This window comes from Myotis brandtii, unplaced genomic scaffold (assembly GCF_000412655.1).
Source record: "Myotis brandtii unplaced genomic scaffold, ASM41265v1 scaffold250, whole genome shotgun sequence".
Lineage (NCBI taxonomy): Eukaryota > Metazoa > Chordata > Mammalia > Chiroptera > Vespertilionidae > Myotis > Myotis brandtii.
Genome location: NW_005359478.1, coordinates 3,344,143 through 3,364,622, shown reverse-complemented (window position 1 = coordinate 3,364,622; position 20,480 = coordinate 3,344,143). Strand labels below are relative to the sequence as shown.

Here is a 20,480-nt window from a genome sequence, read left to right as displayed (position 1 = left end):
ACCCCCACCAGTTGCCTCCCTCTGTGGGGCAACAGGCGTGGTGATTAGGGGGCCCCCTCTGGCACCCGCCTTGGCTTGCCTGGGGCCTCCGGGCTGGGGGCAGCTCCTACGTTGAGTGTCTGCCCCTAGTGGTCAGTGCACGACATAGCGACCAGTCATTCCTCTGGTCGTTCCGCTGTTTGGTTGATTTGCATATTAGGCTTTTATTATATGGGACTAGAGGCCTGGTGCACGAATCCATGCAGGGGTGGGGTCCCTTGCCCTGGCCGGCTATTGGGGTGGCTGGCCGGGGGGAGGGACCGCGAGAGGTTGGCCTGCTGGCCCAGGGGAAGGACCACGGGAGGTTGGCCAGCCGTGGGAGGTTGGCTGTGGGAGTGCACTGACCACCAGGGGGCAGCTCCTGCATTGAGCATCTGACCCCTAGTGGTCAGTGCCATCATAGCGACCGGTCAACCAGTCGTTAGGTCACTTAGGCTTTTATATGTAGAGATACTTCATTTTCACATTTTTTCTCTTAAGAGGCACTCAGAAGCATATCATAGTTGCCTGCCTGTGAGTTAATGTGGTAACAGGAAACAGACTTGGAAGTTAGGATGTGATTTGGGCAGCCCCTGAGCATAAGCCATTTATTTGACCATATTGGTCCTAGATGAGTTATTAGTCTATAGCCGTGCTTGGCAAACTGCGGCTCGCGAGCCACATGCGGCTCTTTGGCCCCTTGAGTGTGGCTCTTCCACAAAAAACCAGCTCTTCCACAAAATACTGACTTCTGCTCATGGGCCACGAAGTTTCAATCACACGGTATTTTGTGGATGAGCCACACTCAAGGGGCCAAAGAGCCGCATGTGGTTCGCGAGCCGCAGTTTGCCAACCATTGGTCTATATAGTATGTTCAAAACCAAACTTGCTAATTTCAGGGCTTATTGATTGATCCTTAGCAGAAACCTAGGACCGCTCTCTGCCCTAGGGAGGAGAGTGACCTTTTAAGAATTCCTGGGTCACAATTTAGGGATGACCTAATCCTTCTTACAGCTCCCTGGGGACAAAGAGTTTGTATCGTGGCAGCAGGATTTGGAGGACTCCGTAAAGCCCACACAGCAGGCCCGACCCACTGTTATCCGCTGGTCTGAAGGAGGCAAGGAGGTCTTCATCTCCGGGTCCTTCAACAATTGGAGCACCAAGATTCCAATGATTAAGAGGTGAAGACAAGTGTCTTGATTGAGTCTACAGAGTCCAGGAGTAGAGACCTGGTGGGACTACTCTCCACCTGCTAGGGACTCTTGAGCATTTTCTGTGACCAGTGACTATATCTGCGACTTTTTAATTTTAATTTCATAGTGAGTCAGAGGTGTTTTACTACTCGGAGGGATTTATAGTTTTGTGGGCACATTCTTTAGGACCGTATTAATTCAAGTCCTTTCTATGCTTGTAGGAAGTGTTTTATAACTAGCTGAGTCTAGTTGCTCTGACTTCTGCACTAAAACAAAACATACGGTGAAGTTCTAATGTTATTTGTTGCCTCCAGGGCAATAATGAATTATTTAACTGGTTATGAGAACGGCCTACCTATCAGTACGTAATTTTCCAGAAGATGCTCACCAAAATATGGAAAGGGTACCTTAAGCCACTTCGGTATCCTGAACCTACCTGCTATCTTATTTACACTTGTGAGGGGTCTGTTTGCTGAAGCAAAATACTTGTACTAAGGTGAACCATTTGGGGAGATTAACATTTTTTTTTATTATTCTTTTCCAGACATTAGTTAAGAACTAAAGTTATTGGGAGGGGTTGGCAAATACATGCTGAACATGATATAGGAAAGGAAACTGGGTTTATAAATTACCTCAGAGGCTACAATCACTTAGCAGTGTAGAGGATAATTGGTATGATATTTTGATTGCCTCATGGTTTTTACATTTACTTTCCGTCTTCTGATAAGAACGTGGCCTGCTTAACTCTCTGTTTTCTTCTGTAGCCATAATGACTTTGTGGCCATCCTGGACCTCCCTGAGGGAGAGCATCAGTACAAGTTCTTTGTGGATGGACAGTGGGTTCATGATCCATCAGAGGTAAGGCCTTGACCTCCAAGGGTAAGCACTGACTTAGTCTCCTCCTAGCTATTATTCCCCTGGGTGTCCAACTTCACTGCTGTCAGGTTGCTGGGCAGCAGCTCTCCTGCACTGGAGGATTTATCTCCTGATAAAAGATGGAGGTGGCGAGTATGATCATTTTTAAAAAGAGGAGAGTTGAATGGAAGAGATGGATTTGAAACAGGGACTCATAAATTTTTCCCATTCACTGTTTCAGCCTGTGGTTACCAGTCAGCTTGGCACGATTAACAATTTGATCCATGTCAAAAAGTCTGATTTTGAGGTGTTTGATGCTTTAAAACTAGATTCAATGGAAAGCTCGGAGACATCTTGTCGAGGTAATTTTGTAGTATTTGCTCTTTCTTGATGTTTTTCTTATAATGCATGTTTCTTCCCAAAAGTGGTTTTTATTTTTATTATTTTTTTTTGTAAAGAATTTTTGTTGCGTTTATTTGAGATTATTTGTGTGTTTTATTTTCATTTTCTCTTCAGGAATCTTCTGATTTATATACAGGGTGAGGCAAAGGTAGGTTTATAGTTGTGGGTATGCAAAACAGAGTTTATGCTTGTATTATTATTTATCATTTTTATTATTTTCCATACAAACAACTGTAACCCTACTTTTTGCCCCACCCTGTGTAATTCTGTAAGCATTTTGGTCCCATGCTCTGAGACAAAAAAATCTCAGTTTAGAGTATTTGATTTCAAACTTTAACCAGGATCTGCAGTAAAACTTTTGTTTTACATTATAACCCAACACACACACACACACACACACACACACACACACACACACACACACACCTATAACACAAGTCTTGCAGAACAGTGTTGCCTTTATTACATATAATGCATTCTATTTTCTATTTTATCCTTTCCTTTTTGGCAAATAATGGGCTATGGCCTATAGTTGAAAAATCTATTTCTAACAATATTTCAAGCTTTTCATTGACCTTTGGTGGTATCCCCACCCCTCGCCCCCCACTGCTTGGGGGCTAGATGTTGTCTGGTTTGCCTCCAGTGTTATCAAGGACCCTACAGGAATGGCAGTCTTTGGGGAAAGAGGAGTTTCAAAACCCCACAATTCTTGTGTGTGTATGTTAACTGAAGTTTTGTGTTTCTTTCTTTCTTTCTTTTTTTTTAATGCCTTGGAAGAGTAAAAGGCCTGTATCCTTTTGTTTCTCCCAATATCATTTTTTCCAAGGAAGGCCTTCATCTCTATGTGCATTTGCTGCAGCACCAGATGGGTGATTTGCTAACCACACTCACAGTTACCATTTTGTTACTTTACAGTAAAGGCTATGACTGTCTACAGAACTGTGTGCAATGTGTTTCTAGTGATCGTACTTCTCCCTTGTGGGCGCAAAGCCTGCCTCTGCTACTGACTAGCTTTGCCATCATGGACAAGTCCTTCAACCTTTTTGGTTCTCGGTTCCTTATGAATAAAATTGGAGGCTTAGATTCTCAATGATTCTCAATTGAGGAGACACAGTACCTGAAATGGGGTATATTAGAATCTCAGGGCACAAAGTGTGGCAGTGAATAAAAAGGGTTTAAAAATACTGAATTAAATCATGAGGCCACTTGTGACTAAATTTTTGTATTTCATTATTCTGACAAAGCAGCCAATAAATACTAGACATATAGTCATAATTATATAGAGAGAGGACTAGCATACTTTTGATATTTCTTTCTTCTCTCTTTTACCCAATTTCCTGATCCACTAAGGTAAAGTTTAAAATACATTTTATTAGGAATCTGCACTCAGTGAACATCTTGCTAAGTATGTACCTTTGGGCAAATCACTTAACCAATTTTTTTTTTTAAATTTTGAATGAAAGAGAAATAAAAACTTTCTAAGTACTTCCATGGGGTGTTTTGTGGACCACATGACAAAATAACAGAGTATTTTGAAAAATTTCAAGTTCTACATAGTTTTAAGATGTTTCTTAATATAACAATATTATTGCTACTCTTTTGCCTCTCATATATTCAACTGAAATATGAGTTCTTATACTGGTTATTTTTTCACTAGAAACTATAAACATATTAAAATTTGTTAAGCAAACAGTTATAGTTCTCTTTATTTTTATATATTTTCTTCTATTCTGGTTTATACTTTTTTTGTTGTTGTTAATCCTCACCCGAGAATATTTTTCCATTGATTTTTAGAGAAAGTGGAAGGGAGAGGGAGATCAGAGAGAGAAACATTGATGTGAGAGAGACACATTGAGTGGCCGCCTACCACACACACCCCGACCGGCACCGAAGCCCGCAACCGAAGTATGCGTCCTTGACCGAAATCCACCTGGGACCCTTCAGTCCCCAGGCGGATACTCTATCCACTGAGCCAAACCGGCCAGGACCATTATTCATTTTTTTTCACATTCATAAAACTTACCCTTTAAAGTGTACAATTCAGTAATTTCTGTATATTCACAGAGTTGTGTAACCATCACCACTGTCTAATTGTAGAGTATTTTATCACCCCAGAAAGAAATCCCATAACTATCAGCAGTCCCTAGCAACCACAAATCCACTTTGTGTCTATGGATTTGCCTGTTTGAGATATTTCATGTAAATGGGATTATACAGTATGTGGTCTTTTGTGTTTGGCTTCTTTCACTTAATATGGTCATCCATGTTGTAATATGTATCAGTATTTTATTCCTTTTATAGCCGAATAAAATTCTACTGTATGAATATACTATTTTGTTTATCCATTCATTAGCTGATGGACATTTGGATTTGTTACTGCTTTTAGTCCATTATAAATAATGCTGTTTTGAACATTTGTGTTCAAGTTTTTGTGTAGACATATGTTTTCATTTCTCTTGGGTATATACCCAGGAATATAATTTCTGGGTCATATGGTAACTTTATGTTTAACTTTTGAAGAAACTGCCAAACTGTTCAAAGCAGCTGCACCACTTTACATACCCTCCAGCAATGGGAATAGTACAAAGGTTCCAATTTCTCCACATACTTGCCAACAATTATTGTTCTTGTCAGTCTTTTTTATCATAGTCATCTAAATGCATGTTAAGTGGTATTTTATTGTGGTTTTTATTTGCATTTCCCTAATGACTACTATATTATTAGTAATTTTGTCCTCATTGTTGCAATCATGGTAGTATAAGTAATCTTAGAGTGTATATATAACCTTGTCTGTTTTTTGGGTGGAAAAAAAAGAAGAAATCTAATCTTTTTATACTGTTTTACAGTTACAAGGCATTGTCACATTTGTTTTCTTATTTGAGTCCTTTAAAAACATTGTGAAATAGGGTAGAGATTCTTTTTACTTTATGAATGAGGAAACTGTCCATATTGTATGAATGAGGAAACAGATAAATGGAGTACTTCTTCCCAAAACCTACCTCTTTTACCCCTCATCTCCTCCTTTATCCTCCATATCATGTTGCCAGGTTGAGGAACTTCCTAGTTTATGTTCAGGATAACTCAAGACTTTTTCTTGTCTGCTTTACAGTTGTAGACCCAACACGTCACAAGTTTATGATTCATGACTTCTATGTATTTATTATTAGATGCCATGATGATTTTTTTTCATGCATTTTTACTAGTTCTCTTAACTTTCCCTTATATTTGGATAAATGTCTTCCAGACCTTTCCAGCTCACCCCCGGGCCCTTATAGTCAAGAAATGTATGTGTTTCGATCTGAGGAGAGATTCAAATCCCCGCCCATCTTGCCTCCTCACCTTCTCCAAGTTATTCTTAACAAGGACACTAATATTTCTGTGAGTATCCTGAGAGTACTGCTGGGGCATCTTGAGGTAGGTCACTGGGACCATTTGAGGTAAAGTTTACTAATCCTAGAGGTTGGGATTATTACAAAGGTGTGTGAAGAGAAAACATCACATATATGGAAAAAAGAAGAAATCTAATCTTTTCATATTAACATACATATAGTTATATATAGATATCATATATAGATACATATATCATTAGTTTCTTTTTTCTAGGGCTGAGTTGTGACTTTGCCAGGTACTGATATCAGAATTCATAGTTGTCTCTGCTTCAAGTAATTCAGGCCCAGAGCTATGGATTACTAGAACCAGTTTTGGGAACTTATATCATTTGTTTTGGGCACATTTATCATTTGAGGATATAGAAAAGAAGTGTAAAGTGGTCTTTTTTGTGTGTGGTTTTCATATAATTTACATCTCTAGTCAATTCACATGATTCCCATTAAGATTACTGTTGCCTCTTAAGCCTGTATCTTCTATGTGTGTTGTGGGCAACGTTTTTGTCTTAGCTCTATTAAGGAAGATGAATTGATGCTGAGGCTTAGCATTTCTGTCCTGGACTCAGAATTTTCCTGATTTCCTGTAATGAGACTGTATTATTGATATATACAAGGATGAGTGCAGTATGTAAAAGGAACAATATATACTAGTTTAGAGTTTCTCAACAATCCCAAAGGGCTTGGAGGAAGAATAAACTGCCTGGTTTAAGACTGTGCATTTAACCCCACTTAGTGATTTTTTTTTTTTCTCTTAGTGTGATCCAGCCTTGCTCCCTGAACCAAATCATGTTATGCTGAACCATCTCTATGCATTGTCCATAAAGGTAAGTGGTGGGGCTGGCTCTTCACAGAGCTCCCCAAAATGGATTTCACTTTTATATCCCACACATAAGGGTAACATATGTTTTCCAGTGATTACTTGCTCTGCTACTTCACTGAAGCTGAGGCTGGCAGTAATGGTCAAATTATAAGAAACTTATTTTTTTCCCGAAAAAATAAGTTTTTATCGATTTTTTAGAGAGAGAGGAAGGGAGAGGGACAGAGAGATAGAAATATCAGTGAGAGAGAAACGTCATCCATTGGCTGCCTCCTGCATGCCCCATACTGGGGATTGAGCCTGCAACCCAGACATGTGTCCTGATCAGGAATGGAACGGGTGACCTCTTGGTTCCTGGGTCAACACTCAACCACTGAGCAACACTGGCCAGGCATATAAAGAAATAACTTATTTACTTATTTTTTTAGGCCACCAAAAATTTTGGTTGCCTCCCCCCCAAAAAAAATTGGGGGGGAGAGAGAGAGAGAGAGAGAGAGAGAACTTTTTTAAACTAGTGGGTGGTTTTTGTGTGTGTTTTGTTTTTTGGGGTTTTTTTAAAATCTTAGTTTCAAAAAACTTTGCACAGCAAGAGAAACCACCAAAACTAAAAGGCAATCAATGGAGTAGATGATTTTTGCAAACAACAGCTCCAATAAGGGGTTAATATCCGAAATACTTAAAGAACTCACGCAACTCAACACCAAACAAACAAATAATCCAATTAACAATGGGCAGAGGACCTGGACAGACACTTGAAAGAAAACATTCGAATGGCCAACAGATATATGAAAAGATGTTCAACTTCACTAGCTATTAGGGAAATGCAAATCAAAACTACAATGAAATACCACCTCATACCTGTTAGAATGGCTATTATCAACAAGACAAATATTGGAGAGGTTGTGGGGGAAAAAGGAACCCTCCTTCACTGCTGGTGGGAATGTAAACTGGTACAGCCACTATAGAAAACAGTACGGTGGCTCCTCAAAAAATTAAGAATAGAGTTACCATATGACCCAGCAATCCTTCTGAGTCTCTACCTGCAAAATTTGAAAACATTCATTTGCAAAGATCTATATATACACCTATGTTCATTGCAGCATTATACATAGAGGCCAAGACATGGAAACAACCAAAGTGTTCTTTGATGGATTATTGGATAAAGGATGTGAGATACACACACACACACACACACACAATGGAATACTACTGAGCCATAAGAAAAGGTGAAATATTGCCATTTGTGATAACATGGATGGACCTTGAGAATATTTTGCTAAGCAAAATAAATCAGTCAGAAAAAGCTAAGAACCATATAATTCTTATGTGTGGGATATAAAACTGAAACTCATAGATACAGACATATGTGTTCTTAGCTTACCCTGTGGGTAGCTATAACCACTGTATTACCTACTTAACTAAGTTTGAGTACATAGCACTAAAATTCCACTTGCACAAAAAGCAAGTTTAGCTTCAATTCAAAGAATACCTAAATGTGATATCAAAGCCCTCACTTTTTAAAGGTGGACACAGCTGCTTTCAGGTGCCTCATTCATAGATACCCAAGTGGTTGCATCTCCTATATTGGGAGAAATGTGACCAGATTTGCAATGTCCCCTCCAATTCTTATAGTTCTTCTTAATTTCTCCGCTGTTTTAGAGTCTAGGTTGGAAATAGTCATTCAGTCTAGTCATGTCTTTGTGGTTTGGCTATTGGAATAAAGTTTTGCTCTACAGTTACCAGATGATCATCACCTGGGGAGTTTGTAAAAATACAGATTCAGAGGCTATATCCCAGGGATTTTGAATAAGTGCATCTAGGATGGGCCCTAATCATCTTTTTAAGCTGCTTATATTTCTTAGATGTGCATCAGATAAGGGAAATCACTGATACAGCTTCTTTAACAGATGACTTCTTTAGCGGGTACTTTTAAAAATATAACGGAATTTATTTTTTATAATAACCTTGTGTGGTAAGTATTATTTTTAACCCCTGTTTTATAGATAAAGAAACTAAGGCTCAGAGAAGGTCATATTGCCAGTAAGTACCAGAGAAAGGACTGAAGTCCAGTCCTCCTATCCTCATTCCATATTCTTTCCTAGATATTACTATGCCAGGTCTTTCCCAATAGGTCTTTCTCTCGCCTGCTCCTCATTTCTACCAAACCCTTCTTGGAGTTGAACTTTTTACCTGCCTTGCTTATGTCATGTTTAGGCTGGGATCAGCATTCTCTGGTCACAAAATGTTAATCTGGGAAGCATTGATTTCGGACAAACAGTATAGGGGAAAATAGGAAGATGCACTGGGTTCTCAATTGGATCTGCTTGGGTTCTTTGGGATCTGACTGAACTTTTGCCTCCTGTTACTGCTCCTTAACTATCAATGGATGTCCACAGGCCTGCGCTCTTCTCTCGTGGTTCACAGCCTGGGAAATTGTACCTTTTACTTTTCACACTGGTCTTGAGTATTGTGATTCACCTTGGCCTTGACCCAGATTGTTTAGGCTGTTTGGAATTAATCAATTGGATTGAGTGTCTTTCCTAGGAGGATTTTGGGGTCTACTTTATTTAAGGATAGAAGGGGATTCCTGAGTCCCCTCTTGATCAAAGAAGACTTTTTAAATGGAAATTAGACCGGCTTCAGGGCTTGAAAATGGTTTTCTAAAAAGATCACTGCCCTTTCTTCTCATGGCATTTAAGATTCCTTCCATAAATGGATTGCCAGGGTGTTTCTTTCTTTTTTCTCTGCTAGATTTAAACCCAATATTCAAATTTAAAATGGGGAAGGAGTGAAATAGGAGACTAATATTTCTTCAACACCAGCACCTCTTATGTGTCAGGTACTATGCCAGATATTCTGATGTAAACCTCAGAGCCACCTTAATGGTAGGTATTATCCTTTTAATGATGAGAAAAAAGACTTACAGACATGAAGTAGATTATTCAAGGTCACAGAGTAACAGTAGGATTCAGGATCAGATTTAAGTTGATTTGACTCTAAAACCAAACTCCTTTTATAATATCAAACTATGTCTCTTAAAAGTGAGCAACTGTGTGCCACTTGAACTGATGAAATAGCTGCGTATGTTTCTTTTCCTTGCAGGACAGTGTGATGGTCCTTAGTGCAACCCATCGCTACAAGAAGAAGTATGTCACTACTCTGCTGTACAAGCCCATCTGAAGGGATCCCTTTCGGCCTCCCAGGCTTCAGAAGCAGTTTCCTTGCCTTTCTGGACTAGACTAGTCTTACCTGAGACTGGCAGGCTGATTTGCTTTGAGGCTGATATGTGTGTTTCAGAGCCTCTGAGTAGGATGCTCTGCTTTTGCATTTGATTGAAGATGAGGGGTTTATGAATTCATGGCGTTCATTTTAAGAAAAAAATTCATACATGTATACATATGAGAGGAAGGTTAGTGGACGCCTCCTAGCTAGATGTATTCTCTCTGCCTCTAGGGATGCACCAAGAGCTGTTTGGGGATGCTGCAGGAAGAGCCTTCATTATAGGAAGCTTTTTTTACTAAAATGAAGAGCAAACTCAGTATCCTTGATGGGTGGAGAGTCTATCACTGCTACCTTGGCTCTCCAAGGGATGGACTTGTGCCCTACTCGGGCCCTACTTACAGCTGCCCCTCCTTTCAGGGGCAGCTTTTCTTGCATGGGTTTTCTGTATTCCCAGAGTATATGGCACAATCTGTGTTGCTGGTTGGTTGGTTGGTTTTGTGGTGGTCTTTTTTTTATCCTCACCTGAGGATACACTCTGGGTTTTTTATATAATACCAGATGCCCCACAAAAATCCTTTTTTCCTCTCATTTTACATTCTTGCTTTGATAACCTCTTTCAGATCCTATACATGACCCTCCCCAAACACAAAAACTCACTGGGTAAATGACTCCTTTCAAAGTCTGTGTGATATCTGACCCTCCTCAGAGACTAGGGCTGCCAGAAAGTCCTTTTTAGCCCAGCACAGGCCTAGGCCACTTTGTTACCACTTGCTCTAACTTCTACTAAGGAAAATGGCTCAGCATTATAAGAAAGGCAGGAAGCCCTGGCCAGTGTTCTCAGTGGTTAGAGCATTGTCCTACACACCGAAGGGTCGTGGGTTTTATTTCCAGTCAAGGGCACATACCTGGGTTGCACGTTCAATCCCTGGCCCCGGTTGAGGTGCATGTGGAAGGCAACCCATCGATGTGTCTCTCTCACATCGATTTTTCTCTCCCCTTCCCTTCCACTCTATAAAAATCAATGGAAAAAAATATCATTGGGTGAGGATTAACAAGAAAAATAAAGGCAGGAATGCAGAAGGTCTACTTTCTTGTTTTAGTTTGATGCCACAGCTTGGGCCATATTGGCACATCCCTATAGGTTTTCCTACCTGGCCTGGCCCTGCTCCATGTTCTCTTTCTCAGAGCAGACAACCTTGAAGGTGTGAGTGAGCCAGGGAAAACTTTCATGTCTTTCATCCTTGAAAGATTTTTATGTGCCTACATTTTTCTTTAATTAAAAATGCCTTTTCATTGGTCTTATGAGACTTCATAGAATTCTTGATAAATGGTTCCCAAGATTTTCTTCCCTAGTCTAGTTCTTAATCTTACAGTAAGTAATATAGCTAACCCTGTGCACATCATTACACTAAATACTGCTCTAGGTACAGATTTATTCAGGCTCATTTGATGCACCTAAAAGGTAACCTCAACTTAAGATTTGTTAGGCCAAAAAGCAAGAAAGTACCCTTGGTGTTCTCAACCATCATTTTGTTCTGCCTCTTTTCAAAAAACATATTTGATAATGAGGTGGGGTCAGTGATTTCCATTTGTGGAATGAAAAGTAGCATTCAATCTATTCTTGGGGTTCAAAGATAAAGCATATTTTCCAGGTATCTGTGGCTCTTCCATTACAGGTAAATGCACGTCAAACATTCAACACCGAAGGAGTCCAAACTTGATGCTTGAGAGACTCCTTGACTGCTCAGATGAGCCCAGCCACACTGAGGGCATCCACAGGTCAGTTTAGTTACCTCCTGCTTTCCCATACAAAGCTGAAGGCAGTTATCTTTGGGTATGTAGACCTCTTAGATCCCCGTATGAGGCAGTAGGGTATGGTGGTGGTGTTTTGCTGGGAATGCAGATTGCTAAGTACTTTGGTGGTTAATTGCTGAGAATAAATACTGCTTTAGCCACTTAAGGCCACCTTCTGCAGCAAAAGGCGTTTGTGGAGAACTTTTATACTCCCAACCACTTTTTGAATAGTGTGCCATTTAAAAAAATCCAGGCCAAATCCTATTTTAACCAACTCTTAGGATCTATGTCATCTTCAGTTAATCTAGAATTTTGTTTTTTTCTAATACCCATTAAATAAGTGGGCCACTAAGGGGGATTCAAAATCTTGGTGGTTAATAAAGGATTTTGTTGCACTCATATTTCTGGTCAACAGTATTGAAATGTAATTGCCTATATGTTCATGTATGAAGATTTTTGTTCAGGTATGTCAGTCGAGGGGGCAGGAAAAGAGATCCCTTCAATTTCTTTCTGGCCAAAGGCTTTGTTGAATTGGGTCTGGCTTCAGTGACAGTAGGTTTTGGTGCTGATGACCTTCACATCTTTCTAATCAGGAAAGATGCCGAGGGCGTCAGTTTCCCAAATTCTGAGGTAATCTCTCAGCCAGATGTGACATGGGAGCCTAACAGCTGGTATGGAAGGTGTGGGTGAGAGGAACTGGATGATGACTCCTTCAGTATTGTTCCTTTTTATACTGCTAATACGTCCCATGGCCCTGAGAAGCCGTGTCACACTCTGTCCCCAAGAAACTGTTTTAGAAAGTAGATAGGGAGGGAGGAAGGTAGCCCCAAGTATAGCCACTCATTCTTTTGTATTGTTTAAAGGAATAGTTTACTTTCTGCAGAATAGAGTTTAGCAGATTTGAGAAATGAATAAAAGCAAGAAAAAATATTTTTAGCTCTTTTGGGAGGGACTATAGCAGTTTCACAAGAGTTAGAAGAAAAAGAAAATAGCTCTCAGGAGGATTAACCCTTAAAGAACTACATCATGGTTTTGGGATTATGGGAAAAAAAAGAATGACTGAGTTGAGGAGTAATACTAGAAAAATAAAGACCTGAATAACTGAGAACTATCCTTTTTAAAAAAATTAAATCAGACACAACATATTGGTGTCCTTGGATTTCACTGTATAGAATTTACTATAAAAAACATCATTCCTTCACCTCTTGTTCCTGTTCTCTATCCTTTTTTCTATATTCTGATGCAACTTCATTTGTCAGGTAGACTTTATCAGGGTCTCAAGTCAAACATTACCTAAAATAAATGTTAGGCATCTTGCTGGTATGGAGAATGTTCAAGTCATGCTTAGAGTTGAATGGGATTCAACCACTATAAGCAACACCCGTGAAGGGCACACTTGGCCTTAATAGTTTGGCTTTTTTAAACAATGCTTACATGGTAAAGAAATCCTATAAAAGAAGAATCTAAGAGAAGTTCCTGAGAGAATCCTACAAACCCTGGCCCACTTACTCCCCTCCAATTATTTCTAGTCTCTTGTAGACCTACTGAATCTGAGATAAAACCTTTGAAAAGTATTGGTACTCCATGTTTGCTGCTAAAATGAAGTTAAATTTTGAAAGAAGTGTTACCTCCAAACTGGGCTTATATTAATGTGGGCTATAAATGAAGGTGACATACTAATGATAGAATTTCCTGCTTTTAACTGGGGAAACAGGGCTTTTAAAATTTTGACCTCAACTAAAAATGATATGCAATAGTCTCTGTTTGTGTGTGTCTGAAATACATTCTGTTCTCAAAGGATTTCTAAATCCTCATGTTCTAGTGATTTGGGGCATGGGCTTACTCGCAGATACAGTTTGTTCCTACATTGTTCTGACTCATCCTTAAAGCCAAGTTCTTGCTGTCTTCTACCAGGGACTGCTGATTCCAGTTACCAATGGGATGGTGAACCTGGGAGGGGACGGGGTTAAGGTCTGTCTTTTAAAAGTCTGGACCTAGGTATTTGTCTGTTCTTAAGCGCCATTCTCAATTGGAGCTTGAAGGGCTGTGATTTCTGCAATGAACCCAAACTTTTGGAGTAAAAGAATTTATCTATTTTTAAATTTAAATTATAAGCAAAAAGAAAGAAGAAAAGAAAAAACTCAAATCTGCTACTTATGAACTCCAATTCTTAGTAATGGAATCTCTCTAGGATTCATATTTGGGCTTTGTCTTGGTTTGCTTTTCTCAATTGAGCTTTGAAGTGAGTAAGTTTTGTTAAAAATTGAAATTTTTATTGGTTTTAACATTAATTGGAAATGGATTGTGTGTAGTACAGTACTTTTGCAGTAAGATTGGTATGAAATATACTAAACACTGGATTTTGTAGTCAGGTTAAATGGTCAAGGGATACCTACCATTGTATTATGTATTGATCATCTTACTTTTCTGTTTCCGTCTACAGAGCACTAACCTTAACCAGGTTCAGGTTTTAGAACAGCCAAGCTCACTGATGTTATTAATTCTAATTCCATACTGAGCCCCCTATGTAAGACTTGTTTGAATATTGGTAAATTGGAGGATGTTGGTTATTGTTATACTGAAGCATTTTGGATTAGTGAAGTTCTGTCATAAAGGGGAAATAATACTATAATTTGAAAAGAATTAAACATGTGAGTCCCTTAAATGGTGCTTTTGTAACCTTTAGTGCTGAGGTGCAGAGCTGCTTTTCAATATTTCATAGAGGATTAACACACAAGAATGGGTTTGAAAACTTTTCTCCAAATGGATTTTGTCACTGAACTCTGATGTGTCTGAAAATTGTGATGTTGCACATACAGAAATTGTTTTTCTCCATAAAACTGTTGAATAAAAGTATTACGCAGCAATATTGAATTCTTCATTGATTACTGATTATATTATCAAGATCTGTCTGCTGCCCTGGACGATGTGGTTCAGTCGCTTGGGCATCACCCGAACCAGTACTGAAAGATTGCTGGTTCTATTCCCAGTCAGGGCACATGCCTGAGTTGTGGGCTCGATCCCTGATAGGGGTGTGCAGAAAATAGTTGATTGCTGTTTCTCATATCAGTGTTTCTCCCTCTCCCTCTCTCTAAAATTCAATTTTTAAAAATCTTAAGCCTGGCCCATGTGGCTCAGTAGTTGAGTGTCGACCCATGAACTAGGAGGTCAGGTTTTGATTCCTGGTCAGGGCACACGCTGGGGGTTTTGGGCTTGATCCCCAGTAGTGGATGTGCAAGAGGCAGCCAATTGATGATTTTCTCTCATCATTGATGTTCCTATCTCCATCTCCCTTCCTCTCTGAAATCAGTAAAAAGTGTATTTTTAAAATACATTTTAAAAAAGAGATCTATCTGCCTTGGTAGTCTCAGGACCTAAAGAATGTAAATTGCCACACAGGCACATTTAAATGAGAGAATTTATAGGGTAGAACACAAGTGATGTCATCTTTACATCTGCCACTTTTTCTTTTCTTTTTGTTCCAGGGTATGCCTACGTTAGCTAGAGAAGTGCAAACCCTATGATTTAATTTTCAGCACTTTCTGTAAACTGTACACTTAGCCATCCTGGGGTGGATTAGCTCAAGTCCTAGACTAATTTTTTCACCCTTGGTACACATGCATATAACCTATGCAGATTCCAGAAAAATATTGATGCCCAGTCAACTACCTTTACCTCAATTAAATGAAAATCTCTGGTATGGGGTTCAGGCATCTATATTTAAAATCCCCAGATTATTCTAATATACATCCGGGGATAAGAACCACTATCCTTTCTCTGCCAGACATATACTTCATTATACATGAAAACAGATTATATACTTCATTCTGACAGCAAATCACTCCTCAGATGGCTTTGTTCAGGGCCATAATTATACCAGGGTAATTTTTGTTTTCTTTTTCTTTTGTCTTATTTTTTTTAAATATGTTTTTACTGATTCAGAGAGGAAGGGTGAGGGAGAGACAGAAACATCAGTGATGATGAATCACTGACCGACTGCCTCGTACATGCCCCCTACTGGGGATCAAGCCTGGGACCCTTTAGTCCACAGTCTGATGCTCTATCCACTGAGCCAAACCAGCTAGGGCTAATTTTTATTTTCTCTCTCTTTGTTTCACTATGTTTTTCATATCTGGCCTCTGGACTTTTCCAGAAGCAACACAGCCAGTCTCCTTTATATTTGCTGCTCTAAAGATTTAACTGAATTAAATTTTGTTAAGGAGGAGAGGAGAAGGACACTGTGGGAGTAACTAGAGGGTGAGAATAGGGTGAGTTGAAAGAAGTGGAGACATACAGTAGGACAGGTAATGAAGACCTGTGAAGGAAACAGACCGAAACAGTTAACCTCAAACCTTTAACAGCAGATCAAGTTATGCCTGCAGGCTTTAGGTAGAGAGTGGTGGATGTCATGTGACTCAGCCTGTGGCAGAATGGTCTACACTTCATGTACCCTGGTCACGGAAACAACAAATGGCACCAGAATTCTTTTTGGTGTTCCAGTGGTCTCTAATTTGACCAGGCAACCTCTTCAAACTGGCTTCTGTGACCTTTTGACATGTCCTAACTAATCTTTAGGCACAATAAGATATTCTAGGCTCACCTTGTATTTTTAGTCCCCCAGTCCCAAAGCAGGCATTTCTACAATGAATCATAATTTTTCCATGGGAAATGGTATTCAGAAACCAAGCACTAAATATGCTGTTTTTAAATTTTTTTAAATATATTTTTATTGATTTCAGAGAAGGGAGAGGGAGAGAGAGATAGAAACATCAATGATGAGAGAGAATCATTGATTGGCTACCTCCTGCACGCCCCACACTGAGGATCAAGCCCGCATCCCGGGCATATGCCCTGACTGGGAATCAAACCCTAACCTCCTGTTTCAGAGGTCAACGCTCAACCACTGTGCCACGCAGGGCTCACTGTTTTTAGACCCTATCAGTGGGTATCATGAGGTGATACGGATATCTCCAATTCCAGTCCAACACCATAGGGTTCTTCCTCAACTTTTCCCTTTTTCCAAGATGATAACCTTGATTCCTGACAATATCAACCCTTTTTACTAATTTGCTCTATCCTACAAAACACACAAAACAGCTTCACAATTATGCTAATTCCATTACCAACAATAAACCTACTGCCCTAGCCGGTTTGGCTCAGTGGATAGAGCATCGGCCTGCAGACTGAAGGGTCCTGAGTTCAATTCTAGTCAAGGGCACATGCGTGGATTGCAGGCTCAATCCCTGGTGGGAGTCAGGTAGGAGGCAGCTGATCAGTGATTCTCTCTCATCATTGATGTTTTTCTCTCTCCCTCTCCCTTCCTCTCTGAAATCAAAAAACAAAAAACAAACAAAAAAACCCTCAATCAACCTACTAAGTAAAGCTCAAGATGTCTTTAAGATGGACTCCAATATGGGTATGCAGACAAAAACTACCTTCAAAATTTACTTAATTATATTCTATGTGATTTTATTATCATTTCATATATAATTAAATTCATTTGTTCTGCTTTTGAGTTTTAAGAGCTTTTTCAATCTCTTGGAATATGTAAAACATTAACATTGTTTAAAAATAAAAACTAGTAAAAAAGCTGTAGTAAAAAATAAAACTAGAAAAAAGCCCCTCCCATCTCTATATCTTAGACTCCATTCCCATGCATCCCTAGATAAAAAAAATTGTTTTCATTATTTTCCTATTCTTCCTGTAAAACAAGCATATCTATTGCTCCTTTTCCTTGTACAGAAGATAGCATACTGTGTACACACTCTTTTGTACTTGCAGTTTTCACATAAAAAACATTCTGAATCATATCCGTTCATAGAGGTATTTCTCATATTTATGGTTGCAAAGCACTGCACTGTGTGTATGTGTTAACTGGCCATTCTTAAGTGTGGGAAGTGGGATCCAATCATTAGGAAACCATTAACCCTTGTGATCAAACCCTCATTTCACAAGCACAGACAAGCCTTAGGAGGGGGAAGGTGATTTTAAGAACCAGTGAGAGAGTAGGAGGGTGGGGATAAATCCCTAAAGAACCCACCTGTGGGAGAATGCTACTCAGCCCAATGCCTGAACCTCCTTCCTCTGCTCCAGTTGGCCCCAGTGTATAGGGGAAAATTCAGTTCCTCTCCCCCACATTAAATTCCCTAAGAGCAGCCACTGTTAACAGGATATAAACCAGAGCAGAGGCTTATTTAAAATCCGCCACTGAATCTGACCAGTACTAGTATACTTAAGTCTAAGGGACAAAACCTGTTCTCCTCTCTCCTTTCCCACCCAATGAGTCTAAGACCCCTCTCTCTAGGGTCCAGACGCTTAGATGTTGGGTTGTGCACAGATGGAGGCAAGAGAGCTTCCGCCGAGTCCCTGCACTTCAGGAAGTATAAAACTAGAGGGCTGGTTGGGCAGGTAGGGGCTTCTATGGCTCATTAGCCTTTCTCCTGCCCGGCAATGATCCTCGGGCTCGAATTTGTGGGACTATCCACGTTCTGAACCCTAAAACACTAGACAATTGCTTTTGCAAACCCCGCTTGTAGCCAGGAGAGAGGAACAACTTTTTTCCTTCGGGCTTTAGTCAGTAGCTCGTTGGACATTTAATTTCAAGGACCCTGAGGATCACCCAGCGCGCTGCGCTGATCACTGTGTGCCGCACTGACTTGGCCACGAGGGGCGCTGCCTTTCCTCAGTGGATGCCGTAAAGGAGCGCCTTGCAGGCGGTTCGGTTTCCCGGGATGACACCCCTCCGCGGTGAGCGGCGCGGAAGCCGATGTTCTTTACTCTGGGGTCACCCGGAATTCGGGAAGGTCCTGGGCCGGCAAGAGGCCCACACTGCCCAGGCCTCGAGCACTGGCTGTGGATGCTCTGCCTTCTGTCTCTCCCGTAAAGATCCCCTAAGATCATTGGAGGGGTCGCGTAGTCCCTTCCTGTGTCCTGAGAGCCCGGGCTGTGTCGGGGAAGCAGGGACGTGTGTGTGTGTGGGGGGGGGGGGGGGGGGGGGGGGGGGGGGGGTAGGAAAGGAGATGAAGGAAGCGGGAAGGAAAAGGAAGACTGGGAGAGGTGCAGCGGGAATGAGGAGGGGAATCCCAGGAAGTCCCACGTCCTGTTCTGAAGACATGAGAGCACGCAGGACGGTGGGGGGAGGACAACTGCAAAGGAAAGGAGAGGCATACTTTTTCATTCTGGCAGGAATTTTGCCTTGGGGCAGGAGCCTCCAGGGATCCAGGTCTTTACCCTGGCTGCCCAAACAGTGTTTCCTCTGGAAGCACTTCTCCAAGGGGCACTGGAATGGAACTTGATTCCTGGACAGTTTTTTTCTTTTTTCTTTTCCCCAAACCCAACTCTTACTAAAGCAGACCTTTTCTGGGCCCTGTGCAGGGCTATACGCTCCACTCTCTCCGAATGTCCAGGGAAGAATGCCCAGGTAGCCACAGCAGCAAGGCTGGGAGACCTGGCTCTGGGTAGCAGCTGCAACACTTTCCACCAGGGGGCGCTGGCCCAATGCACAGCTACTCCCTAGACCCCTGAAAACTCTCTGTTCTTGGCTCCACAATGCTGCCCCCACCACGTCTGGCCCTGACCTCAGCCCACCCAGTGGTTCCTTCCCACGTACTTGCCCCTGTGTCTCAGTTTCTCTCTCTTCCCACCACCCCATGCCAGCCCCAAGAGCCCTGAAAAGGGGACCCCAGCCTGAATTTGAGGAGCAGAGTGGGAGATGAGGAAGGGAAGGCCTGAGGGGCTGGCATGGGCAGTGTGCAATGTGACAGTCACCAGTGTGGTCTGCTCTGCTCCCTGGGGGCTGACTCTTGCTCTTTTCCTGATGTGTTTGCTGCTGAGGGGTCCCCAGGGGCTCATTTGGAGCCAGGCAATGGGGCAAACTGGGTAAGGGCAGAGGTGAGACTCAGAGAAGAGAGGAGTCTGCAGTGCCTGTGAGGCCTTTTCTGGGCCAGAGCCACTGGAAAAGGAGGCCACTCCCCACAGCCCCATCCACAGAGTTTATGAGCTTCCAATAGCAACAGCTCAAGAGCAGGGGAAACTGAGGCACCAGAGAACAAGGCTGGCTTCCAGGAACCCTCCCTTCCTGCACCGAATCCCTGGATGTCTCAGGATGAGACCTGTGTGGACTCCGCCCACACGGCAGCTCTACTCTAGGGCTATACCTGGGTTCCCCCGGGGGCTGGAGAGGGTGGTACTGCTGCTACAGGCCCCTTACCAACCACGTGTGTGCCCAGGCCATGCCCCCCTAGCATACACTCCCTACTGGGATAGGGCAGACCGTCCTGAGACATTCCCCCTCCCAGCCTTGGCTGGACAAGCCAAGGGACAGGTAACCAGCAGGCAGGTGAGCATAAAGTCTCTCTCACCCCACTGCTCTCCAGCCCTCCTTCTCCCTCTGCCTCCATCTGACCTTGCTCTCTGGGCCTCTGAGGCCCGAACCCATGAACCTGAATAGTAGAGGTCAGTGGGAGTCCCCAGCTGACCAGGGAAACAGGCTCCTCCCCTGAACTTTGGTCTTGCTTAGTATCTGGCCTCAGGCCAAGAATACGGTTTCCCCTCCCCACGGCAGACTTCCTGCTGGCTGTAAACGGGAAATCCCAGAAGCTGAACTCACAGCCAGACCAGGGAAGCTCTGTGCCCTCCTGCAGGCAGAGGGGGTACCAGGTACTAGGGCTCTCAGCCCTAGGAGAAAAGGCTGAGGGCTGGGCTAGGGCATACCAAGGAGGAGGGACTAGGGCAGTGATGGCGAACCTATGACACGCGTGTCAGAGGTGACACGCCAACTCATTTTTTTGGTTG

General features: G+C 41.8%; 1 protein-coding gene across 1 annotated transcript in view; it reads left to right on the top strand.

The window, feature by feature from the left end:
- PRKAB2 (protein kinase, AMP-activated, beta 2 non-catalytic subunit) overlaps positions 1–14,556 on the top strand; it is an 18,421-nt gene extending 3,865 nt beyond the window's left edge. Inside the window, exons 3-10 of the mRNA XM_014540866.1 lie at positions 1,033–1,199; positions 1,976–2,069; positions 2,308–2,428; positions 5,713–5,846; positions 6,610–6,678; positions 8,675–8,711; positions 11,570–11,672; positions 14,374–14,556. Of these exons, the coding sequence (XP_014396352.1) occupies positions 1,189–1,199; positions 1,976–2,069; positions 2,308–2,428; positions 5,713–5,846; positions 6,610–6,678; positions 8,675–8,711; positions 11,570–11,672; positions 14,374–14,467 (663 nt within the window). The 5' untranslated portion in view covers positions 1,033–1,188 and the 3' untranslated portion in view covers positions 14,468–14,556. The remainder of the gene's footprint in view (positions 1–1,032; positions 1,200–1,975; positions 2,070–2,307; positions 2,429–5,712; positions 5,847–6,609; positions 6,679–8,674; positions 8,712–11,569; positions 11,673–14,373) is intronic.
- The last annotated feature ends 5,924 nt before the right edge of the window (positions 14,557–20,480 follow it).